This window comes from Salvelinus fontinalis, chromosome 3 (genome assembly GCF_029448725.1).
Source record: "Salvelinus fontinalis isolate EN_2023a chromosome 3, ASM2944872v1, whole genome shotgun sequence".
NCBI classification, from domain to species: domain Eukaryota; kingdom Metazoa; phylum Chordata; class Actinopteri; order Salmoniformes; family Salmonidae; genus Salvelinus; species Salvelinus fontinalis.
Genome location: NC_074667.1, coordinates 65,580,752 through 65,607,894, shown reverse-complemented (window position 1 = coordinate 65,607,894; position 27,143 = coordinate 65,580,752). Strand labels below are relative to the sequence as shown.

At 45.7% G+C, this 27,143-nt stretch overlaps 1 protein-coding gene and 1 pseudogene across 1 annotated transcript; both read left to right on the top strand.

Moving 5' to 3' along the window:
- Positions 1-1,821: 1,821 nt before the first annotated feature.
- On the top strand, positions 1,822-21,373 carry LOC129851583 (uncharacterized; annotated as a pseudogene).
- On the top strand, positions 21,371-26,893 carry LOC129851582 (circumsporozoite protein-like; the record flags this gene model as incomplete). Its single annotated transcript, XM_055918192.1, is given in 2 exon segments — positions 21,371-22,481; positions 23,056-26,893. Coding segments are annotated over 2 exon segments (1,455 nt in total), but the record flags the coding sequence as incomplete, so codon positions are not given.
- Positions 26,894-27,143: the final 250 nt, after the last annotated feature.

The window sequence follows — 27,143 nt, the reverse complement described above, 5'->3', positions numbered from 1 at the left end:
GGGTAGTTTGAAAAAAGAGAGAACGGGCTAGGCTATATCAGTTATTTAGTGTGTTCAGAAAGTGTTCAGACCTTGACTTTTTTAAAAACATTATAACCTTATTCTAAAATGTATTGTTTTTTTCCCTCATCAATCTACAGACATTACCCCAAAATTACAAAGCAAAAACTTTTTTTTTTAAATAGATTTTTGCAATGTGTTTAAAAATAAACTGAAATCACATTCTGTAGATTGATGAGGGAAGAAAATGATTTAATCCATTTTAGAATAAGGCTGTAACGTAGCAAAATGTGGAGAAAGGTTAGGGGTCTAGAAACTTCCAGAAGGACAACCATCTCTGCAGTACTCCACCAATCAGGCCTTTATGGTAGAGTGGCTAGATGGAAAAGGCACATGACAGCCCACTTGGAGTTTGCCAAAAGGCACCTAAAGGACTCTTAGACCATGAGAAACAAGATTCTCTGGTCTGATGAAACCAAGATTGATCTCTTTGGCCTGAATGCCAAGCGTCACGTCTGGAGGAAACCTGGCACCATCCCTACGGTGAAGCATGGTGGTGGCAGCATCATGCTGTTGGGATGTTTTCAGTGACAGGTACTGGTAGACTGATCAGGATCGAGGGAAAGATGAACGGAGCAAAGTACAGAGATCCTTGATGAAAACCTGCTCAGGACCTCAGACTGGGGCGAAGGTTCACCTTCCAACAGGACAACGACCCTAAGTTCACAGCCAAGACCATGCAGGAGTGGCTTCGGGACAAGTCTCTGAATGTCAATGAGTGGCCCAGCCAGAGCCCAGACTTGAACCCGATCTAACATCTCTGGAGATACCTGAAAAATAGCTGTGCAGCGACGCTCCCCATCCAACCTGACAGAGCTTGAGAGGATCTGCAGAGAAGAATGGGAGAAACTCCCCAAATACAGGTGTGCCAAGCTTGTAGCGTCATACCCAAGAAGACTTGAGGCTGTAATCGCGGCCAAAGGTGCTTCAACAAAGTACTGAGTAAAGGGTCTGAATACTTATGTAAATGTGATATTTATTTTTTGCAAACAATTCTACAAAACTGTTTTTGCGTTGTCATTATGGGGTATTGTGATGTCATTATGGGGTATTGTGATGTCATTATGGGGTATTGTGATGTCATTATGGGGTATTGTGATGTCATTATGGGGTATTGTGATGTTATTATTGGGTATTGTGTGTCGATTTGAGGGGGAAAAAATTATTTAATACATTTTTTGAATAAGGTTGTAATGTAACAAAATGTGGAAAAAGTCAATGGGTCTGAATACTTTCTGAATGCATTGTATGTGGATGGGTTGACTTATGTCATTGCCTTCAAACCTAGTGATAAGAGCTTTATGTGCATTTTTCCCAGATTACTTCTGCACACTAGGCTTCATCTGTGGACTAGTAGGCTTCATCTGTGGACTAGTAGGCTTCATCTGTGGACTAGTAGGCTCGTAGGCTTCATCTGTGGACTAGTAGGCTAGTAGGCTTCATCTGTGGACTAGTAGGCTTCATCTGTGGACTAGTAAGCTTCAACTGTGGACTAGTAGGCTTCATCTGTGGACTAGTAGGCTTCATCTGTGGACTAGTAGGCTTCATCTGTGGACTAGTAGGCTTCGTCTGTGGACTAGTAGGCTTCATCTGTGGACTAGTAGGCTTCATCTGTGGACTAGTAGGCTTCATCTGTGGACTAGTAGGCTTCATCTGTGGACTAGTAGGCTTCATCTGTGGACTAGTAGGTTTAATATGTATCTGGGAAAACAGCCCTATAAGCAAGCTGAAGTTTATTATGCCAATTGTAGGAATACATACATGGGTGTGTGTTCTGAGAGTTATGACTGTTAAAAAACACACAAGCCATTCTCAGGGTCTATGTTATAAAATGATCTGTCCTGTTTCCAGGCCCAGCCTTCAACTACCTGGATGCCCCTGCAGTCCGCGTGACCGGTGTAGACATCCCCATGCCCTACGCTAAGATCCTGGAGGATCACAGTGTACCTCAGATCAAAGACATCATCTTCTCAGTCAAGAAGGTCTTGAATATGTAAACATACCAAATGTCTCCTTCTCACCCCTCCGTTCCTTGCAGACCAAACTTATTTACCTTCTAAGTATTGACTTCTACAATAGTAAGTACTGCAGGAAGTACTTATTCCCCCCCATCCTCCCATGTCAATTTACCAGTAAATATACACACGCATCACTACAGGAACATCACGTGGCGACAGGAACATTGTCCTTATTCAGATACATTAATACCTACAATTACTTGCTCTTCTGTTTCCTGATTGGATGGTGGACAGATAAGACAGTGATGTCAAGTAAACCAACTCATCAAGTCTTGTCTAGTAGGGATCTGTCATTGATCCATTGATGAAAAGAAACTCTCGAAGAAGAAGAATACATTGTGGTTTGTAAGGAAGTGTATTTCTTGTTGTAACATCTTCAGACTGTATTTTATTGCTGTAAATTGTTCTGTTACAGAAATAAAACTCCCATTTTATCAGTCTTGAAATATTGCTGTTTTTATCCCCAAGTAGCAGCTAAATGACAAATGTACATGTTGATTACATTGATCAACTAGGGGGACAAATGGATTTTCACTTACAAGCTAATCCAGCCCAGGATCTAGCTGTAGTTCTAATATCTTTGTAGACGAGGTGTTACATGTTTGACAGTGCGGAAGGGGAGGTGTCATGTAAACGCACGTGACGCCCTTGACAAAAGCTACTAAATGCCGTAATGAGTAAGGACCTAGGAAGAATAAGACCTTGACCTCGACAATTTCCCTTAAGTAAAAGTCCCGCAATGAAGATGGTCAATTATACAAATGGTCAAAATTTGTAAAATGTTATTTAGAAACTGTTAGGTGACTTAGAATTTTGTTTAACCATAACAAAAAAAAATGACTAGCACAAGTATTATAGCATTGACTATTAACCGCATTAAAAGGAATGATTACTAGATAGTTCAACAGTAACACCAATAAAATAAACCTGTATCATTCTACTGTTAATATTGATAATTATAAAATACACTTTAGGAAACATTGTAATCCCATTCGTACTGCAGGATGTTCAGTAGTTTTTTTTCTTTATTTTGGACATGCATATTGCTGTCATTGTAAATAAGAATTTGTTCTTTACTTTACTTGCCTAGTTAAATAAAGGTAAAATAGTAAAAGGGGGAAGGGATCCATGACCAGAGTAGCCAAGGTAGGTGGGAATGAGCAGGACCCACGGTTGGAGAAAAACAATTATTCAATTGATTTCAGATGAAGAATTTCAGGATACATGGCTTGTCTTGAAAAACACTTGTCCATTGCAGTCAGTAACACTCAGGACACAAAAATGGCCATTTAGGCTTGAACATTTTTTAAATAAACCAATATCTTATAGAAATACTTTTATGATAAGAAGTATAATATATTTCCATAATTATTAATTTACATGGTATAAGAACAGGATTTATTCTGAACCGTTCCAAAAAGCTGTGACCCGGAAGTACTTTGTTATTCTTGCCTGCTTCGCAATTGCGTATATCAGCAATGATTGCCTATTATATTGACAAGCTATTCGAGTGACTGCTGTAACAATGGAAATACATGTCCTCAAACATGGATGGCAGGCGGGAGGAGCCGAGATCAGGTGGGACCATTCTATCCAATGAAACGGCAGATACGCTGTGAACAACAGACCATAGAGATACATAAACTGATCTTTGTGTCTTTGCTATTTTAACGTCTGTGACAACATTTTTTAAGTAGTTAATTTTCTTCACTGGCTGATTGCTCCCAACGCATGAAAACCCACCCAGTTTACTACTTTAAAAATAAGGAAGCGATCAATGGCAATGTCCATGCTAAAACAGGCTATATCCATGATTATCCCTTATATCTCTATGACAACAGACACAACTCCAATATAACGTTAATTGTTTTTCTCCAAAGTTGCCGGAAGGCCACAGTGTCCACTATTTACAGTGCATTCGTAACAACTTAATCATTATGAAACTTTAATTCGATCAAATAAGCCTCACGTAACAAATTAGCGATGACATTTTTCCCCCCTCACTTCGTGGCCTTATATTCGTGGACATATTTTTTGTCGGAGTAAAAGCTCTCGCTTCGCCTCTCCTTCTCTGATAGCATACAGACTCAGGCTAACTCGCCACAGAACTAGGAACCATCCAGCTGGAAGTTCTTGGTTAGCTACAATGTTGTTGATGGTTGGTTGGTTGTCTAGTCACAATTTTTGTGGCACAGGTAGCGGAGCCAAACTGAACCATATTTGTCGAAGCATCTTCTTTGATGTTGGTGCCATGGTTTAAATGTCCGACTAACCAACTCACTGCTTCAGCATGGATCCCATCTTATCTAACTACAGAGGAACAAATGCAACATCGAAAACAGGTTGGGTAAATTAATCTCAAACCTAGTTCATGATCAAATGTTCTTTAGAAAGGGCGATCGCACAGTTAGCTAGTGTGCAACTAACGAGTATTTGTTTGTTAGCTAACTAATGTTAACTGGCTAACATCCCCTGCTGTTTGTATCCCAGCTTCAAATCATGGATGTAACTAGCTAGTTAACGGTACTATTAAGAGCTTAAAACATCACTTACTATTGTCTGTAAATGTACTCGTTTTTGCTATTTTTGTTATTGGGAGTTTAGCTAGCTAACTAGTTACCTGTGATAATTAGCACGGCTGGCTAGCTATTATCCCTATAATGGACTAAATGAGTCGGCATGCTTCAGTTCGGCTAGCGCCTAGCTGACCAGAACGAATGTTCTCGCACACTCCCTTAAAAGACTGATGTTGCATTACAAACACTTTAACGACGCACCCTATCCCCTCAGCCCTCAAATTAAGTGGACACGTCTGACGAGTATACACTTGAAATTCGTCCCGCGATTATTTTGTTTTCAGCCACCGGTAGATTGTGGGTGCTTTATATGCGCTACAGTCAATTATGATTGCATGTCTACTTATATTAAATATAGCATTATTAATATACGCCTACTGTATGATAGCTAGCAAATGAATTAGCTAACTAACTTTAGCCTGCCTATCTGGAACTTCTCAAGAAGGAACATGTTTTATTTCTACAATTTCCAAAAACTAACTAAACAAAAACATAATTACTTTTACAAGACGTGTTTCTGCCATAATGTGCATTAGTAGCACAATTTCCAATTTATTTACATTTGTTTGTACTTAGACTTGTATGTTAACTTCTCCATATTGACATTGATGTTTTAAATTTTGGCGGACTTTTCTTAGCGGATGTACAATCATCGCGAAAGAAATATGGGGCATTTCAGGCCCCGAAGTTAAAATAATGTTAAACTCGCAAACTCGATCAAAAACGAGGGCTGAGTGGCTTACATTGCGAACACCCCTTGCTTGGCTAAATGTTGGACCAACGACAAATATGGCCGCGGTGTTTCCCCCAAGGGCATAAGGTGAGGTGAGTTTGAAACAAAGCCATTTGCTTGAAATACTAGGGGGAAAGCGTCAATGGTACCGTTTGTCTATTTTGAGACGCCGTAGCCAATATTCACTTTATTAAAAATAGTCTGAATTAAGGTAACTCAAGAAATATGTCATTCATTTGGACGTTTCTGCCGAAAAGATGTTAGTCGCGCAATTTGACATCTAACTAAGATGTTTGGTGACAGTATTTCTATCAATGAAAAATATTGCATGAGAACAAGTTCTCTCGTTGAAAGACAACAAAGATTTTATTGAAGAATCTCTCCTCTTGACCAATCACCTGACGAAGGGGCGTAGACTTCGGCTCCATAACAAATAGTTGTGCCCGGGCAGCGGAAGAAATGTTTGCTAACGGGTTGTCTGTTTGAGCCAGTAAAGGGGGCTTTACTATTCTTGGGTGGCGGAATGACTAACTGCACTCCAGGCCTGAGGGCACACGCTTTCTAGTCGGCTTAAATTGAAGATGTGACAAATAGGAGTGTCGATATCGTCTGCTATTATCCATCCATATTGTCAGACCCAGGTGGCTTGTCATTGTTAATAGACAGTACTTTTTTTCACCTCTTCCACACTGACTTTACGGAATTCAAAAGTACAATTCTACTCTTTCATAATTTGGCCAGATATACTTGGATGTGTAGTGTCAGCGTTTGTTGCTGGCATATCATCGGTAAGTTTGCTTATCTTGCCAATGAAAAAGTAATTAAAGTAGTTGGCAATATCAGTGGGCTTTGTGATGAATGAGCCATCTGATTAAATGAAGGAGGCAGCCGAGGTAGCTTTTTTTCCCCTAAATGTCATTTATCAATTTTGAGACACCGTAGCCAGTATACACTTCCTCAAGAAATCATATATATTTGGACGTTTTTGTCGTATATCTTAGTCGCGTAATTTTAGTCCTAAGATGTTTGGTGCAGTATTTCTCAAGTTAAAAAAAATGTGCATGAAAACGATCTAAGCTAACTTGTGGAATTGTTTTAAGATGGTCATACCAAGGAACATTTAGCTATTTAAATTTTAGGACCCCTTTTAGTTAGAAAACAAATACTTGATAAAACATTGAATTTGGCCTTACTGCTATTAGCCCATAGAAACGCATTGAAAAACAGATTCATACATCGATTTTTTGACTATTTTTCCATCTAAAGGAAGTGTCAGGCCTATATCTTGAGAGATATAAGAAGATCAGAATATTATCACCCCATATTTACCCCAAAAAATGTGGCACTAAACTACACACATATATATATATATATATATATATATACACTGCTCAAAAAAATAAAGGGAACACTTAAACAACACAATGTAACTCCAAGTCAATCACACTTCTGTGAAATCAAACTGTCCACTTAGGAAGCAACACTGATTGACAATAAATTTCACATGCTGTTGTGCAAATGGAATAGACAAAAGGTGGAAATTATAGGCAATTAGCAAGACACCCCCAAAAAAGGAGTGATTCTGCAGGTGGTGACCACAGACCACTTCTCAGTTCCTATGCTTCCTGGCTGATGTTTGGTCACTTTTGAATGCTGGCGGTGCTTTAAATAAATTCATTAGGTCCTAATCTATGGATTTCATATGACTGGGCAGGGGTGCAGCCATGGGTGTGCCTGGGAGGGCATAGTCCCACCCACTGGGGAGCCAGGCCCAGCCAATCCAAATGAGTTTTTCCCCACAAAAAGACTTACAGACAGAAATACTCATCCCCCTCGCGCCCTTCAGACAATCCCGCAGTTGAAGAAGCCGGATGTAGAGGTCCTGAGCTGGCGTGGTTACACGTGGTCTGCGGTTGTGAGGATGGTTGGACATACTGCCAAATCCCTAAAAGTGGCTTATGGTAGAGAAATTCTCTGGCAACAGCTCTGATGGACATTCTTCCAGTCAGCATGCTAATTGCACACTCCCTCAACTTGAGACATCCGTGGCATAGTGTTGCGTGACATTGTCCCCAGCACAAGGTGCACCTGTGTAATGTTCATGCTGTTTAATCAGCTTCTTGATATGCCACACCCATCAGGTGGATGGATTATCTTGACAAAGGAGAAATGCTCACTAACAGGGATGTAAAATTTACATTAAAATAAAACATTACAAAACGGCAGTAGTACTGTTTGTCCATCTTGAGACGCCATAGCCTCTTGTGCCAAACAGCTGAAAAAACGCTTGCCGAAAACCAAAAACGTCACAATGTCATTATGATCTATGCACAACCTGTTCTGAACTATTTCGGATACTCAGTCGATATTCACGTAATAATAAGGAGTTCTCCTTGATTAGGAAAACAAACATTCTTTCTCATTGTAAAAGAGACAACTTCCTCGTAGATTTTTTTGTTATACAGAAAAAACCAAACATGCTGAAAAGCTGTTGTGTTGTTCAATGTCAAAATTCCCGACCTATGGATTGCAATGCTCCCATGTAGGGAAGTGGAGCCTGCGAGAAGAGCCCTGTGGCTTCAGGCTATTCGGCATTGGGCGGCAGGGTAGCCTAATGGTTAGAGCGGTGGGCTAGTAACCAGCAGGTAGCCTAGTGGTTAGAGCGGTGGGCCAGTAACCAGCAGGTAGCCTAGTGGTTAGAGCGGTGGGCTGGTAACCAGCAGGTAGCCTAGTGGTTAGAGCGTTGGGCCAGTAACCAGCAGGTAGCCAAGTGGTTAGAGCGTTGGACTAGTAACCAGCAGGTAGCCTAGTGGTTAGAGCGTTGGGCCAGTAACCAGCAGGTAGCCTAGTGGTTAGAGCGTTGGACTAGTAACCAGCAGGTAGCCTAATGGTTAGAGCGTTGGACTAGTAACCAGCAGGTAGCCTAGTGGTTAGAGCTTTGGACCAGTAACCAGCAGGTAGCCTAATGGTTAGAGCGTTGGGCCAGTAACCAGCAGGTAGCCTAGTGGTTAGAGTGTTGGGCTAGTAACCAGCAGGTAGCCTAGTGGTTAGAGCGTTGGACTAGTAACCAGCAGGTAGCCTAGTGGTTAGAGCGTTGGACTAGTAACCAGCAGGTAGCCTAATGGTTAGAGCGTTGGACTAGTAACCAGCAGGTAGCCTAGTGGTTAGAGCTTTGGACCAGTAACCAGCAGGTAGCCTAATGGTTAGAGCGTTGGACTAGTAACCAGCAGGTAGCCTAGTGGTTAGAGCGTTGGGCCAGTAACCAGCAGGTAGCCTAGTGGTTAGAGCGTTGGACTAGTAACCAGCAGGTAGCCTAGTGGTTAGAGCGTTGGGACTAGTAACCAGCAGGTAGCCTAGTGGTTAGAGTGTTGGACTAGTAACCAGCAGGTAGTCTAGTGGTTAGAGTGTTGGACCAGTAACCAGCAGGTAGCCTAGTGGTTAGAGCTTTGGACTAGTAACCAGCAGGTAGCCTAGTGGTTAGAGCTTTGGGACAGTAACCAGCAGGTAGCCTAGTGGTTAGAGCTTTGGACTAGTAACCAGCAGGTAGCCTAGTGGTTAGAGCTTTGGACTAGTAACCAGCAGGTAGCCTAGTGGTTAGAGCTTTGGACTAGTAACCAGCAGGTAGCCTAGTGGTTAGAGCTTTGGACTAGTAACCAGCAGGTAGCCTAGTGGTTAGAGCTTTGGGACAGTAACCAGCAGGTAGCCTAGTGGTTAGAGCTTTGGACTAGTAACCAGCAGGTGGCCTAGTGGTTAGAGCTTTGGACTAGTAACCAGCAGGTATCCTAGTGGTTAGAGCATTGGACTTGTAACCGAAAGGTTGCAAGATTGAATCCCTGAGCTGACAAGGTACAAATCCGTCGTTCTGCCCCTGAACAAGGCAGTTAACCCACTGTTCCTAGGCCGTCATTGAAAATAAGAATTTATTCTTAACTGACTTGCCTAGTTGAATAAAGGTTAAATTGGAAATTAATTCACATTTTAGCAGGACAATAACCTTAAACAGAAGGCCAAATCTATATTGTAATTGCTTACCAAGAAGACAGTGAATTATTCCTGAGTGGCGAGTTACAGTTTGGACTTAAATCTATGGCAAGACCCGAAAATGGTTGTCTAGGAATGATCAACAACCAATTTGACAGAGCTTGAAGAATGTTGAAAAGAATAATGGGCAAATATTGCACAATCCAGGTGTGTAAAGCTCTTAGAGACTTACCCAGAAAGACTCACAGCTGTAATCGCTGCCTAAGGTGCTTCTACAAAGTATTGACTCAGGGGTGTGAAAACTTATGTAAATTAGATTTCTGTATTTAATTTTCAATACATTTGCAAACATTTCTAAAAAAAAACATGTTAACTTTATCATTATTGTGTGTCGTCTATTGTGTGTAGACGGGTAAGAAACATTATCCATTTAATCCATTTTGAATTCAGGCTGTAACAACTAAATGTGGAATAAGTCAAAGGGGTGTGAATACTTTCTGAAGGCTCTGTATCAGTCAAGGGGTGTGAATACTTTCTGAAGGCTCTGTATCAGTCAAGGGGTGTGAATACTTTCTGAAGGCTCTGTATCAGTCAAGGGGTGTGAATACTTTCTGAAGGCTCTGTATCAGTCAAGGGGTGTGAATACTTTCTGAAGGCTCTCTATCAGTCAAGGGGTGTGAATACTTTCTGAAGGCTCTGTGTGTGGATCGTTTCTAGCCACCACTTTTGATCTAGCCCAAATTAAATAATATACAAAGTGAAATAATGAACCGTAAACATTACACTCACAGAAGTTGAAAAGGAATAAAGACATTATAAATGTCATATTGTCTAGATACAGTGTTGTAATGATGTACAAAAGGGTATTCTGCCATTGTGTACTCTCTGTTTAGGGCCAAATAGCATTCTAGTTTGCTTTGTTATTTGTTGTTAATTCTTTCCAATGTGTCAAGTAATTATCTTTTTGTTTTCTCTTGATTTGGTTGGGTCTAGTTGTGTTGCTGTCCTGGGGGTCTGTTGTGTTGCTGTCCTGGGGGTCCTGGGGCTCTGTGAGGTGTGTTTGTGAACAGAGCCCCAGGACCAGCTTGGTTAGGGGACTCTTCTCCAGGTTCATCTCTCTGTAGGTGATGGCTTTGTTTGGGAATCGCTTCCTTTCAGGTGGTTGTAGAATTTAGCGGCTCTTTTCTGTGTTTTGATAATTAGCGGGTATCGGCCTAATTCTGCTCTGCGTGCATTATTTGGTGTTTTACGTTGTACACGGAGGATATGTTTGCAGAACTCTGCATGCAGAGTCTCAATTTGATGTTTGGCCCATTTTTGTTGTTGTGAATTCTTGGTTGGTGAGCGGACCCCAGACCTCAATACCAGAAAGGGAAATGGGTTCTATAAATGATTCAAGTATTTTTAGCCAGATCCTAATTGGTATGTTGAATTTTATGTTCCTTTTGATGGCGTAGATGGTCCTTCTTGCCTTGTCTCTCAGATCGTTCACAGCTTTGTGGAAGTTACCTGTGGCGCTGATGTTTAGGCCGAGGTATATATCGTGTTTTTGTGTGCTCTAGGGAAACGCTGTCTAGATGGAATTTGTATTTGTGGTCCTGGAAACTGGACCTTTTTTGGAACACCATTATTTTGGTTTTACTGAGATTTACTGTCAGGGCCCAGGTCTGACAGAATCTGTGCAGAAGATCTAGGTGCTGCTGTAGGCCCTCCTTGGTTGGGGACAGAAGCACCAGATCATCAGCAAACAGTAGACATTTGACTTCAGATTCTAGTAGGGTGAGGCCGGGTGCTGCAGACTGTTCTAGTGCCCTCGACAATACGTTGATATATATGTTGAAGAGGGTGGGGCTTAAGCTGGATCCCTGTTTCACCCCACAGGAAGACATTTTTGTTTTTTGCCAATTTTAACCAAACACTTGTTGTTTTTACATGGATTTTATAATGTATGTTTTACCCCCAACACCACTTTCCATCCATTTGTATAGCAGACCCTCATGCAAAATTGAGTCTAAGGCTTTTTTGAAATCAACAAAGCATGAGAAGACTTTGCTTTTGTTTAGTTTTTTTTGTCAGTTAGGGTGTGCAGGGTGAATACGTGGTCTGTTGTATGATAATTTGGTAAAAAGCCAATTTGACTTTTGCTCAGGACATTGTTTTCACTGAGGAAATGTACGAGTCTGCTGTTAATGATAACGCAGAGGATTTCCCCAAGACTAGGTACATACCCAGCATGCAACAGCTGCAGGAGTTGTGACCTGTTTTTGTTGGTTATGTTGTCATAGTTGTGTCTAGGGGGGCATATGGGGGAGGGAATGCTGTCACCTCCAGGCAGGTGTTTGTCCCTGTGTGCTGAGGGTGTCAGGTTCTTGTCCAGTTCTGGTATTTAGGTCACCACAGACTAGTACATGTCCCTGGGCCTGGAAATGATTGATTTCCCCCTCCAGGATGGAGAAGCTGTCTTCATTAAAGTATGGGGATTCTAGTGGGGGGATATAGGTAGCACACAGGAGGACATTTTTCTCTGTTGAGATCATTTCCTTTTGAATTTCTAGCCAAATGTAAAATGTTCCTGTTTTGATTAATTTAATGATGTGAGTTAGCTATACCAAATTAGCATAATGTGAGTCTCTTCCCTGTTTCACACCTGGTAGTTTGGTGGATGGGACTACCAGCTCTCTGTAACCTAGAGGGCAACCAGTGGGTCTGTCTCCTCTATACCACCCACCTGGTAGTTTGGTGGATGGGACTACCAGCTCTCTGTAACCTAGAGGACAACCAGTGGGTCTGTCTCCTCTATACCACCCACCTGGCAGTGTGGTGGATGGGACTACCAGCTCTCTGTAACCTAGAGGGCAACCAGTGGGTCTGTCTCCTCTATACCACCCACCTGGTAGTGTGGTGGATGGGACTACCAGCTCTCCGTAACCTAGAGGACAACCAGTGGGTCCGTCTCCTCTATACCACCCACCTGGTAGTTTGGTGGATGGGACTACCAGCTCTCTGTAACCTAGAGGGCAACCAGTGGGTCCATCTCCTCTATACCATGTTTCTTGTAGGATGACAATGTCTGTATTTCTGATTTCTTTGGTGAAGTCCAGGTTCCTGCTCTTCAGGCCAAAGACAGATGACCTCAGGCCCGGGATATTCCAGGATGAGATGGTGAAGGCTTTGTGTTCCATAAAGACAGATGACCTCAGGCCCTGGATATTCCAGGATGAGATGGTGAAGGCTTTGTGTTCCATAAAGGCAGATGACCTCAGGCCTGGGATATTCCATTGGCTTGGGCTAGTGTAAAGAGTGGGGGTTGGGGCCTGTTTGCCTGCTCACGGCCTGGGTGTATGTGTGACTTCCATGTTGAGGCCCTCTTTGTGGGAGTGGGGGGCATGGGAGGGTCATAGGTCTGATCTGAGGGGTCCTAAATGGGGTGTGGGCATGGTTGACTTGGGGGGGCGGTGTTTGGTGGGGGTGTGGATGTGGCTGGTGGTGGTGTTGTGGTCTGGATGTATGGATGGATCCTCTCGGCGTGGGTTCTCTAAAATGGAGGTCTGGGAGTGTCTCGCTGGTCTGGGCGGCGTGTCTATTGATTTGTTGCTCCGGTGTGAAGTGTTGGGGCTGAGTTTGAGAGCGATGTCCTTTAGAGTCCGGGCGAAGGTGGGCACTGCTGCCTTGTAGAGGTGGACCTGGTTGTAAAGGCTGTTCAAGTCCAGGGTGGAGTGGTGGGCCAGGAAAACATTTGGTTTTGAGGCACAGTGACGGGAAATGCTTGCGTTTACCTGCTGTATGGTAGCAGGGTGGAGAAAACCACTTGTGCGCTGGGGAACGTAGAAGAAGCTTTTTCAATCCCTCACTTTCCTGCTGGGGCCTATGGTCATTTGTGCCTGTGTGTATTATTATGTGGCTGGGTGACCTTTGTTGGTCCTCAGACAGAAGGTCTAGGGCGCTGGGTGTTTGGACACCAGAGTTTAGAACCTCTTGTATATATTTCCAGTTTGAGTCCATAAGGAGTACAATCTGTGTCTTGTGTATGGCCTCAGTGGGTGTGGGGTGGTTTTTAGGAGGGGGGGTGCTCAGGGGGGGGGGTGCTCAGAAGGGTCTGTCCCTCTGTGATTTTGACGCTATGGTCAGGGGTGGACTTCTGCTATGGTGTCTAGACTTTTGTCTGGAGCTGAGGTGGGCTGTTCTGCTGGCTTCTCTGGGGGTGGCCACCTCTCTAGTGGGTTGTTCTCTGTCACACGCCATCCCCCTCACCCTCTCCTCCATCCCCCTCACCCTCTCCTCCAGCAGTCTGATCCTCTCCTCCATCCCCCTCATCCTCTCCTCCAGCAGTCTGATCCTCTCCTCCATCCCCCTCATCCTCTCCTCCAGCAGTCTGATCCTCTCCTCCATCCCCCTCATCCTCTCCTCCAGCAGTCTGATCCTCTCCTCCATCCCCCTCATCCTCTCCTCCAGCAGTCTGATCCTCTCCTCCATCCCCCTCACCCTCTCCTCCAGCAGTCTGATCCTCTCCTCCATCCCCCTCACCCTCTCCTCCAGCAGTCTGATCCTCTCCTCCATCCCCCTCACCCTCTCCTCCAGCAGTCTGGTCCTCTCCTCCATCCCCCTCACCCTCTCCTCCAGCAGTCTGATTCTCTCCCTCCATCCCCCTCACCCTCTCTCCTCCAGCAGTCTGATCCTCTCCTCCATCCCCCTCACCCTCTCCTCCAGCAGTCTGATTCTCTCCCTCCATCCCCCTCACCCTCTCCTCCAGCAGTCTGATTCTCTCCTCCATCCCCCTCACCCTCTCCTCCAGCAGTCTGATTCTCTCCCTCCATCCCCCCCACCCTCTCCCTCCATCCCCCTCACCCTCTCTCCTCCAGCAGTCTGATCCTCTCCTCCAGCAGTCTGATCCTCTCCTCCAGCGGTCTGATTCTCTAGTGCTCTGTTCTTCTCTTTCTCCTGTAGATGTTGTCTCACTACAGTCCAGAGGTCTGATATGTCTCTCTCCACCTCCAGCTCTCTGGGTCTGGTTAAGGGGGAGGTGTTGGGCCAACATTATATTTTCATGATTCCAAAAGTTCACCCAAGTGTTCCGATGTAAATCTCTATTGCAACATTTGGTTTAAAATAAGGCCTAGTATTATTGCCTGTATTGTGGCAGTGTGGTAATGATCTCAAATGAGTGCAGGAAATGATTGTTGAATTGAACAGTATAAAACAATCAGAGTGGAGAAAGTCCCATTTTGAAATAATGTAGTATATATGTGTTGCCACCCTAGCACTACTCATGAAGCAAATTTAGAACTTTTATTAATCAAAAACATAAAATACCATTAAAAAAATGTGACAAATACCATTATATGATATTTTGGCCATATCGCCCAGCCCTACTCGCTATATTGAATTTTTGATAAGGGCCAAATCAGACGAATCTATTAATGTCTTGTTGACAGTTCTTCATCCCTGACTCTTTTTCTCTCTCTGACTTCTGCAGGGTCCGCTTGTTTTGTTGAACAGGTCCCAGGTGTGACAAGAAAAGACAGTGGAATGACAGACGGAACAGCCCTTCGTTCCACCCTGCCTCTGTTCACCCGGGGACGAGGGTGGCGGTGCGGGCCGTATGGTTGTGAATAGGAATATTCACTACAACACAGTGGTGCAGATGGAGACTGGGGATAAATGGTGAGCGTCTATAAGAGTACGTGACAATCCATGTGTTGTGAAATGGGCTACAACAGTTAGAATAGGTCAGTGGCAGCCTGGTCCCAGATCTGTTTGTGCTGTTATGTGACGATGAATAGGTCTAACAGTTGGCTACCATTAACATATATGATCCAGTTGGCGAGACGGCACAAACGGGCCTTGGGCCAGACGAGACGGCACAAACGGGCCTTGGGCCAGACGAGACGGCACAAACGGGCCTTTGGGCCAGGCGAGACGGCACAAACGGGCCTTTGGGCCAGGCGAGACGGCACAAACGGGCCTTGGGCCAGGCGAGACGGCACAAACGGGCCTTGGGCCAGGCGAGACGGCACAAACGGGCCTTGGGCCAGGCGAGACGGCACAAACGGGCCTTGGGCCAGGCGAGACGGCACAAACGGGCCTTGGGCCAGGCGAGACGGCACAAACGGGCCTTGGGCCAGGCGAGACGGCACAAACGGGCCTTGGGCCAGGCGAGACGGCACAAACGGGCCTTGGGCCAGGCGAGACGGCACAAACGGGCCTTTGGGCCAGGCGAGACGGCACAAACGGGCCTTTGGGCCAGGCGAGACGGCACAAACGGGCCTTGGGCCAGGCGAGACATTTGACCCAGGATTTACACTGCCAGTTTGTTTCTCTTTCTGTCTCCTGTAGATGGCTGTCTTTACAGAGCCTTCATAAAGTATTCACACCTCTTGACTGATTCAGAGCCTTCAGAAAGTATTCATACCCCTTGACTGATACAGAGCCTTCAGAAAGTATTCACACCCCTTGACTGATACAGAGCCTTCAGAAAGTATTCACACCCCTTGACTGATACAGAGCCTTCAGAAAGTATTCACACCCCTTGACTGATACAGAGCCTTCAGAAAGTATTCACACCCCTTGACTGATACAGAGCCTTCAGAAAGTATTCACACCCCTTGACTGATACAGAGCCTTCAGAAAGTATTCACACCCCTTGACTGATACAGAGCTTTCAGAAAGTATTCACACCCCTTGACTGATACAGAGCTTTCAGAAAGTATTCATACCCCTTGACTGATACAGAGCTTTCAGAAAGTATTCATACCCCTTGACTGATACAGAGCTTTCAGAAAGTATTCACACCCCTTGACTGATACAGAGCCTTCAGAAAGTATTCACACCCCTTGACTGATACAGAGCCTTCAGAAAGTATTCACACCCCTTGACTGATACAGAGCCTTCAGAAAGTATTCACACCCCTTGACTGATACAGAGCCTTCAGAAAGTATTCACACCCCTTGACTGATACAGAGCCTTCAGAAAGTATTCACACCCCTTGACTGATTCCACATTTAGTTGTTACAGCCTGAATATTTTATTTTTCTCACCCATCAACAAACAATAACTCATAATGACGAAATGAAAACATGTTTGCAAATGAATTACAGAAATGTCTCATTTCCATTCACACCCCTGAGTCAATACTTTGTAGAAAAAGCTGCAATTACTGCTGTTTTTCTGGTAAGTCTGTAAGAGCTTTCCACACATAGATTGTACATTTGCCCATTTATTGTTTTTAAAATTCATTTTTTTGAAATGTCAAATATTTTGTTGATTATTGCTAGACAACAATTTTCAGATCTTGCCATAGATTTTCAACTAGATTTAAGTCCAAACTGTAACTCGCCCACTCAGGAACATTCACTGTCTTCTTGATAAGCAACTCCAGTGTAGATTTGGCCTTGTGGTTTAAATTATTGTCTTGCTGAATAGTGAATTAATCTCCCAGTGTCAGGTAGAAAGCAGACAACCAGGTCTTCCTCTAGGATTGTTCCTGTGCTTAGCTCCGTTCAGTTTATTTTTTTATCCTGAAAAACTCTCCACTCCTTAACGATTACAAGCATACCCATAACATGATGCAGCCACCACTATGCTTGAAAATATGGAGAGTGGTACTCAGTAATATGTTGTATTGGATTTACCCCAAACATAACACTTTGTATTCAGGCCAAAAAAGTTAATTGCTCTACCAAATTTTTTGCAGTATTACTTTAGTGTCTTGTTTCAAACAGGATGCATGTTTTGGAATATTTGTATTCTGTACAGGCTTCCTTCTTTTCACTCTGTCAATTAGGTTAGTATTGTGGAGTAACTACAATGTTGTTGATCCATCCTCAGTTTTCTCCTATCACAGCCATTAAACTCTGTAACTGTTTTAAAGTCACCATTGGCCTCATGGTAAAATCCCTGAGCGGTTTCCTTCCTCTCTGGCAACTGAGTTATGAAGAACGCCTGTATCTTTGTAGTGACTGGGTGTATTGATACACCATCCAAAGTGTAATTTAATAATAGTGTTCAGTATTCCGGCTGTGACACCAAAATGTGGATTAAGTCCATGGATGCTTTCTGTAGGCACTGTAATGTGTTTTGTCTCTGTCTATATAGATGACTGACCCGGTGACCCTCAACGTGGGTGGCTGTCTGTACACCACGTCCCAGGCCACCCTGCAGCGCTACCCTGACTCCATGCTAGGGGTCCATGTTCCACGGAGACTTCCCCACCACACGCAACGCTCAGGTACTTTGTCACGGTTCTGTAGGTATACAGTGCATTTGGAAAATGTTCCACATTTTTGTTACGTTACAGCCTTATTCTAAAATGGATGAAATAGTTTTTTCCCCCCTAATTAATCTACACACAATACCCCATAATGACAAAGCAAAAACTGTTTTAGTTTTTTAGAAAATTGTGCAAATGTATAAAAAATAAATAACTGATATCACATTTGCATAAGTATTCAGACCCTTTAATCAGTACTTTGTTGAAGCACCTTTGGCCGCGATTACAGCCTCGAGTCTTCTTGGGTATGACACTACAAACTTGGCACACCTGTATTTGGGGAGTTTCTCCCATTCTTCTCTGCAGATCCTCTCAAGCTCTGTCAGGTTGGATGGGGAGCGTCGCTGCACAGCTATTTTCAGGTCTCTCCAGAGATGTTAGATCGGATTTAAGTCCGGAGTCTGGCTGGGCCACTCGTGGACATTCAGAGACTTGTCCCGAAGCCACTCCTGCGTTGTCTTGGCTGTGAGCTTTGGGTCGTTGACCTGTAGAAAGGTGAACCTTCTCCCCAGTCTTAACCTGCTCCAGAGTGCTTTTCATCAAGGATCTCTCTGTACTTTGTTCCGTTTATCTTTCCCACGATCCTGACTAGTCTCCCAGAACCTGCCGTTGAAAAAACCTCCCCACAGCATGATTGATGAGGGGGAAAAAATGATTTAATCCATTTTATAATAAGGCTGTAACGTAACAAAATGTGGGAAAAGTCAAGGGGTCTGAATACTTTCTGAATGCACTGCACACACCTGTATGTCTGCGTGAAATGGGAATATGACAATCTTTGATGTGACAGGGACACTAACTACTTCGACAGAGATGGGCCCCTCTTCCACTACGTCCTCAACTTCCTGGACTAGTAACCAGCAGGTAGCCTAGTGGTTAGAGTGTTGGACTAGTAACCAGCAGGTAGCCTAGTGGTTAGAGTGGTGGGCTAGTAACCAGCAGGTAGCCTAGTGGTTAGAGTGTTGGACTAGTAACCAGCAGGTAGCCTAGTGGTTAGAGTGGTGGGCTAGTAACCAGCAGGTAGCCTAGTGGTTAGAGTGTTGGACCAGTAACCAGCAGGTAGCCTAGTGGTTAGAGTGTTGGACTAGTAACCAGCAGGTAGCCTAGTGGTTAGAGTGTTGGACTAGTAACCAGCAGGTAGCCTAGTGGTTAGAGTGTTGGACTAGTAACCAGCAGGTAGCCTAGTGGTTAGAGTGTTGGACTAGTAACCAGCAGGTAGCCTAGTGGTTAGAGCGCTGGACTAGTAACCAGCAGGTAGCCTAGTGGTTAGAGTGTTGGACTAGTAACCAGCAGGTAGCCTAGTGGTTAGAGCGTTGGACTAGTAACCAGCAGGTAGCCTAGTGGTTAGAGTGTTGGACTAGTAACCAGCAGGTAGCCTAGTGGTTAGAGTGGTGGGCTAGTAACCAGCAGGTAGCCTAGTGGTTAGAGTGTTGGACTAGTAACCAGCAGGTAGCCTAGTGGTTAGAGTGGTGGGCTAGTAACCAGCAGGTAGCCTAGTGGTTAGAGTGTTGGACCAGTAACCAGCAGGTAGCCTAGTGGTTAGAGTGTTGGACTAGTAACCAGCAGGTAGCCTAGTGGTTAGAGTGTTGGACTAGTAACCAGCAGGTAGCCTAGTGGTTAGAGTGTTGGACTAGTAACCAGCAGGTAGCCTAGTGGTTAGAGCATTGGACTAGTAACCAGCAGGTAGCCTAGTGGTTAGTGTTGGACTAGTAACCAGCAGGTAGCCTAGTGGTTAGAGTGTTGGACCAGTAACCAGCAGGTAGCCTAGTGGTTAGAGTGTTGGACTAGTAACCAGCAGGTAGCCTAGTGGTTAGAGTGTTGGACTAGTAACCAGCAGGTAGCCTAGTGGTTAGAGCGCTGGACTAGTAACCAGCAGGTAGCCTAGTGGTTAGAGCGGTGGGCTAGTAACCAGCAGGTAGCCTAGTGGTTAGAGTGTTGGACTAGTAACCAGCAGGTAGCCTAGTGGTTAGAGTGTTGGACTAGTAACCAGCAGGTAGCCTAGTGGTTAGAGCGTTGGACTAGTAACCAGCAGGTAGCCTAGTGGTTAGAGTGTTGGACTAGTAACCAGCAGGTAGCCTAGTGGTTAGAGTGTTGGACTAGTAACCAGCAGGTAGCCTAGGGGTTAGAGTGTTGGACTAGTAACCAGCAGGTAGCCTAGGGGTTAGAGCGGTGGACTAGTAACCAGCAGGTAGCCTAGTGGTTAGAGCGGTGGGCTAGTAACCAGCAGGTAGCCTAGGGGTTAGAGTGTTGGGCTAGTAACCAGCAGGTAGCCTAGGGGTTAGAGTGTTGGACTAGTAACCAGCAGGTAGCCTAGGGGTTGGAGCGGTGGGCCAGTAACCAGCAGGTAGCCTAGGGGTTGGAGCGGTGGGCCAGTAACCAGCAGGTAGCCTAGGGGTTGGAGCGGTGGGCCAGTAACCAGCAGGTAGCCTAGGGGTTGGAGCGGTGGGCCAGTAACCAGCAGGTAGCCTAGGGGTTGGAGCGGTGGGCCAGTAACCAGCAGGTAGCCTAGGGGTTGGAGCGGTGGGCCAGTAACCAGCAGGTAGCCTAGGGGTTAGAGCGGTGGGCCAGCAGCTGGAGGGTTGCCGGTTCGAATCTGAGCCAGCAGGGATTATCCTCTTAGTGTGTTTCTCGTGGATGTTAAGATAAAATAAACATTTCAGTGTCTTTGTCTTGACATTTTAAAGTAATATCCTTCTTCTTCGGAGGCAGACTTCTACCAGATCGAGCCGTTGATGCAGTCTCTCACCGACACTAAACCCCTCTACCCCCTGGACACATTTTGAGGAGGTGGTGGAGCTCTCGTCAACCAGGAAGCTCTCGTCAACCAGGAAGCTCTCGTCAACCAGGAAGCTCTCGTCAACCAGGAAGCTCTCGTCAACCAGGAAGCTCTCGTCAACCAGGAAGCGCTCGTCACCCAGGAAGCGCTCGTCACCCAGGAAGCGCTCGTCACCCAGGAAGCGCTCGTCACCCAGGAAGCGCTCGTCACCCAGGAAGCGCTCGTCACCCAGGAAGCGCTCGTCAACCAGGAAGCGCTCGTCAACCAGGAAGCGCTCGTCAACCAGGAAGCTGTCCATGTACTCCAACCTTGTTGCCGTCATCACCACCAAAGTCCACTCGCTACTGGAGAGGGTGTCTTAACAGCGTGGATCAAACACATGATTGATTCCAGTGACTTCCAGGTGTCCTTCACCTATTGGTCCGTGTGACTATCACCAGGAGGTGTCTCTGAGAGTGCAACTGTTGGACTATATCACCAAACAGGGCTTCAGGAACACCAGGGTCCACCAGATGAGTGAGAGGGCCAACGAGAACACAGTGGAACACCACTGGACTTTCTGCCCGGCTGGCTCGCAAGGTCGACGACTGACGAGGATGATTTGGGGTTAATTTATTGCTGAGTGGAAATCAACTCCTAGTACTTACTGTAACCCTGGTCATAATCACCCTGGCTGTAACCCTGGTCATAATCACCCTGGCTGTAACCCTGGTCATAATCACCCTGGCTGTAACCCTGGTCATAATCACCCTGGCTGTAAGCCTGATCATAATCAACCCTGGCTATAACCTTGGTCATAATCACCCTGGCTGTAACCCTGGTCATAATTACCCTAGTCATAAGCACCCTGGCTGTAACCCTGGTCATAATCACCCTGGTCATAATCAACCTATGTCATAATCAACCTGGTCATAATCACCCTGGCTGTAAGCCTGGTCATAATCAACCTGGTCATAATCAACCCTGGTCATAATCACTGGCTGTAACCCTGGTCATAATCACCCAGACTGTAACCCTGGTCATAATCACCCAGGATGTAACCCTGGTCATAATCACCCAGGCTGTAACCCTGGTCATAATCAACCTGTTTGTAACCCTGGTCATAATCAACCTGTTTGTAACCCTGGTTGTAACCCTGGTCATAATCACCCTGGTTGTAACCCTGGTTATAATCACCCTGGTCATAATCACCCTCACTGTAACCCTGGTCATAATCACCCTGGTTGTAACCCTGGTCATAATCACCCTGACTGTAACCCTGGTCATAATCACCCTGACTGTAACCCTGGTCATAATCACCCTGACTGTAACCCTGGTCATAATCACCCTGACTGTAACCCTGGTCATAATCACCCTGACTGTAACCCTGGTCATAATCACCCTGACTGTAACCCTGGTCATAATCACCCTGGCTGTGTAACCCTGGTCATAATCACCCTGGCTGTGTAACCCTGGTCATAATCAACCCTGGTCATAATCACCCCTGGTTGTAACCCAGGTCATAATCACCCTGGCTGTAAGCCTGGTCATAATCACCCTGGTCATAATCCCCCTGGCTGTAACCCTGGTCATAATTACCCTGGCTGTAACCCTGGTCATAATCAACCTGGCTGTAACCCTGGTCATAATCACCCAGGCTGTAACCCTGGTCATAATCACCCAGGCTGTAACCCTGGTCATAATCACCCAGGCTGTAACCCTGGTCATAATCACCCAGGATGTAACCCTGGTCATAATCACCCAGGCTGTAACCCTGGTCATAATCAACCTGTTTGTAACCCTGGTCATAATCAACCTGTTTGTAACCCAGGCTGTAACCCTGGTCATAATCACCCTGGCTGTAACCCTGGTCATAATCACCCTGACTATAACCCTGGTCATAATCACCCTGACTGTAACCCTGGTCATAATCACCCTGGTTGTAACCCTGGTCATAATCACCCTGGTCATAATCACCCTGGTTGTAACCCTGGTCATAATCACCCTGGTTGTAACCCTGGTCATAATCACCCTGACTGTAACCCTGGTCATAATCACCCTGACTGTAACCCTGGTCATAATCACCCTGACTAACCCTGGTCATAATCAACCCTGGTCATAATCACCCTGGTTGTAACCCTGGTCATAATCTCCCTGGCTGTAACCCTGGTCATAATCAACCCTGGTCATAATCACCCTGGCTGTAACCCTGGTCATAATCTCCCTGGCTGTAACCCTGGTCATAATCAACCCTGGTCATAATCACCCTGACTGTAACCCTGGTCATAATCACCCTGGTTGTAACCCTGGTCATAATCACACCTGGTTGTAACCCTGGTCATAATCACCCTGGTTGTAACCCTGGTCATAATCACCCTGGTTGTAATCAACCCTGGTCATAATCTCCCTGGTCATAATCTCCCTGGCTGTAACCCTGGTCATAATCAACCCTGGTCATAATCACCCTGGCTATAACCCTGGTCATAATCACCCTGGTTGTAACCCTGGTCATAATCAACCCTGGTCATAATCACCCTGGCTGTAACCCTGGTCATAATCACCCTGACTGTAACCCTGGTCATAATCACCCTGACTGTAACCCTGGTCATAATCACCCTGACTGTAACCCTGGTCATAATCACCCTGGCTGGAACCCTGGTCATAATCAACCCTGGTCATAATCACCCTGGCTGTAACCCTGGTCATAATCACCCTGACTGTAACCCTGGTCATAATCACCCTGACTGTAACCCTGGTCATAATCAACCCTGGTCAGAATCACCCTGGCTGTAACCCTGGTCATAATCACCCTGGCTACAACCCTGGTCATAATCACCCTGGCTATAACCCTGGTCATAATCACCCTGGCTATAACCCTGGTCATAATCACCCTGGCTGTAACCCTGGTCATAATCACCCTGGCTGTAACCCTGGTCATAATCACCTTGGCTGTAACCCTGGTCATAATCACCCTGGCTGTAACCCTGGTCATAATCAACCCTGGCTGTAACCCTGGTCATAATCAACCCTGGTTGTAACCCTGGTCATAATCAACCCTGGTTGTAACCCTGGTCATAATCAACCCTGGTTGTAACCCTGGTCATAATCAACCCTGGTTGTAACCCTGGTCATAATCAACCCTGGTTGTAACCCTGGTCATAATCAACCCTGGTTGTAACCCTGGTCATAATCAACCCTGGTTGTAACCCTGGTCATAATCAACCCTGGTTGTAACCCTGGTCATAATCAACCCTGGTTGTAACCCTGGTCATAATCAACCCTGGTTGTAACCCTGGTCATAATCACCCTGGTCATAATCACCCTGGTCATAATCACCCTGGTCATAATCACCCTGGCTGTAACCCGAATGTTATTATTCATGTTGCTTTTTGAGGTTTTGATAGGTGGAAGTTTGGCCGTATTACTTTGGGTTGACTTGGGATTCAACATCAGTTTCTGTGTTATTGATTTGAAGACGGTCCTCGAAGGTGCAGGTGAAATGATGGGGTACAACGGCACGTTGTGAAATGATGGGGTAAAAACGGCACATTGTGAAATGATGGGGTACAAACGGCACGCTGTGAAGTGATGGGGTACAAACGGCACGCTGTGAAATGATGGGGTACAAACGGCACGCTGTGAAGTGATGGGGTACAAACGGCACGCTGTGAAATGATGGGGTACAAACGGCACGCTGTGAAATGATGGGGTACAAACGGCACGCTGTGAAATGATGGGGTACAAACGGCACGCTGTGAAGTGATGGGGTACAAACGGCACGTTGTGAAATGATGGGGTACAAACGGCACGCTGTGAAATGATGGGGTACAAACGGCACGTTGTGAAATGATGGGGTACAAACGGCACGCTGTGAAATGATGGGGTACAAACGGCACGCTGTGAAGTGATGGGGTACAAACGGCACGCTGTGAAGTGATGGGGTACAAACGGCACGCTGTGAAGTGATGGGGTACAAACGGCACGCTGTGAAGTGATGGGGTACAAACGGCACGCTGTGAAATGATGGGGTACAAACGGCACGCTGTGAAATGATGGGGTACAAACGGCACGCTGTGAAGTGATGGGGTACAAACGGCACGCTGTGAAATGATGGGGTACAAACGGCACGCTGTGAAGTGATGGGGTACAAACGGCACGCTGTGAAGTGATGGGGTACAAACGGCACGCTGTGAAGTGATGGGGTACAAACGGCACGCTGTGAAATGATGGGGTACAAACGGCACGCTGTGAAATGATGGGGTACAAACGGCACGCTGTGAAGTGATGGGGTACAAACGGCACGCTGTGAAGTGATGGGGTACAAACGGCACGTTGTGAAATGATGGGGTACAAACGGCACGTTGTGAAATGATGGGGTACAAACGGCACGCTGTGAAATGATGGGGTACAAACGGCACGCTGTGAAGTGATGGGGTACAAACGGCACGCTGTGAAATGATGGGGTACAAACGGCACGCTGTGAAATGATGGGGTACAAACGGCACGCTGTGAAATGATGGGGTACAAACGGCACGCTGTGAAGTGATGGGGTACAAACGGCACGCTGTGAAGTGATGGGGTACAAACGGCACGTTGTGAAATGATGGGGTACAAACGGCACGCTGTGAAATGATGGGGTACAAACGGCACGCTGTGAAATGATGGGGTACAAACGGCACGCTGTGAAATGATGGGGTACAAACGGCACGCTGTGAAGTGATGGGGTACAAACGGCACGCTGTGAAATGATGGGGTACAAACGGCACGCTGTGAAATGATGGGGTACAAACGGCACGCTGTGAAATGATGGGGTACAAACGGCACGCTGTGAAATGATGGGGTACAAACGGCACGTTGTGAAATGATGGGGTACAAACGGCACGCTGTGAAGTGATGGGGTACAAACGGCACGCTGTGAAGTGATGGGGTACAAACGGCACGCTGTGAAATGATGGGGTACAAACGGCACGCTGTGAAATGATGGGGTACAAACGGCACGCTGTGAAGTGATGGGGTACAAACGGCACGCTGTGAAATGATGGGGTACAAACGGCACGCTGTGAAATGATGGGGTACAAACGGCACGCTGTGAAATGATGGGGTACAAACGGCACGCTGTGAAATGATGGGGTACAAACGGCACGCTGTGAAATGATGGGGTACAAACGGCACGCTGTGAAATGATGGGGTACAAACGGCACGCTGTGAAATGATGGGGTACAAACGGCACGCTGTGAAATGATGGGGTACAAACGGCACGTTGTGAAATGATGGGGTACAAACGGCACGCTGTGAAATGATGGGGTACAAACGGCACGCTGTGAAGTGATGGGGTACAAACGGCACGCTGTGAAATCTTCCACCCTCCTTTAATTTAACTAAACAACGTTTTCAAAGTTTTGGTCGGTTTTAAATCCAAGACGCATTATAGCGTAGGTCACTACAGCCTTTTTAAAGGCATCTTCCACCCTTCACTGAGAACGCTTTCAGCGCTCTGCATGGCGGTTTCAAATGCAAATGGCTTTATAAAAGTGCGTTGCGCTATAACGCACCTTGGACTGAGTCCACGATTTGGTACCTGCCTTTTTATAAATTGAAGTTGATCACTTAACACAGTATTTCTTGAGTTTACACCCCCCCTTTGCCCTCAGAACAGCCTCAATTCGTCGGGTCATGGACTCTACAAGGTGTCGAGCGTTCCACAGGGATGCTGGCCCGTGTTGCCTCCAATGCTTCCCACAGTTGTGTCAAGTTGGTTGGATGTCCTTTGGGTGGAGGACCATTCTTGATACACACAGGGAAACCGTGAAAAGCAAGAGAGCATTGCAGTTTTTGACACAAACCGGTGCGTCTGGCCAGGGCTGTGGCAGTCATGATATTCTGTCAGCTGATTATTGGCAAGCAAAAGACTGCAGGTCTCACGGTAATTGACATTAACATGTTGATTTTCTCCAGGCCTCCATTCAAGCTGATTCACCTTTGGATCATCTACATTTTAAAGGGTAATAAATCACCTGATTAAACACCATCACAATAAACTCATTTCTTTTAGGTCTAACGAAACACTATATGAAGAAAATGTATTTCAGAAGAACAGAATATGAGTTGGCCTACTATGTTATCTGGCTATGCTCCATGCTATAGTCTGTAGGCTTGTTCATTTAGCAGACAAGATATGTTTATAAATCCTGTACCATTATTTTATATTGTAAGTGTTTTACATGATCAACTTTTTGTGCCATTGGTATGCGGACAGCAGGAATGTCCACCAGAGCTGTTGCCAGAGAATTGAATGTTAATTTCTTTGCCATAAGCTGCCTCCATCGTTTTAGAGAATTAGGCAGTACGTCCAACCGGCCTTACAACCGCGGACCAGCCCAGGACCTCCACATGCAGGATCGTCTGAGAACAGCCACCCAGACAGCTGATGAAACAGAGACCAGCCACCCAGACAACTGAAACAATTTCTGCCTGTAATAAAGCCCTTTTGTGAGGAAAAACTCATTCTGATTGACTGGGCCTTGTTCCCAAGTGGATTGGCCTATGCCCTCCCAGGCCCACCCATGGCTGCACCCCTGCCCAGTCATGTAAAATCCATAGACAAGGGTCTACATTTTTTATTTCAGTTGACTGATTTCCTGATATGAACTGTAAATCAGTCAAATTGTTGAGTGTATATTACGGAACATCTTTCTGCCCATCCACTTAGCATATCCAATGAACCGTATCCAATGTACTGACGTTAGAAGCGAGA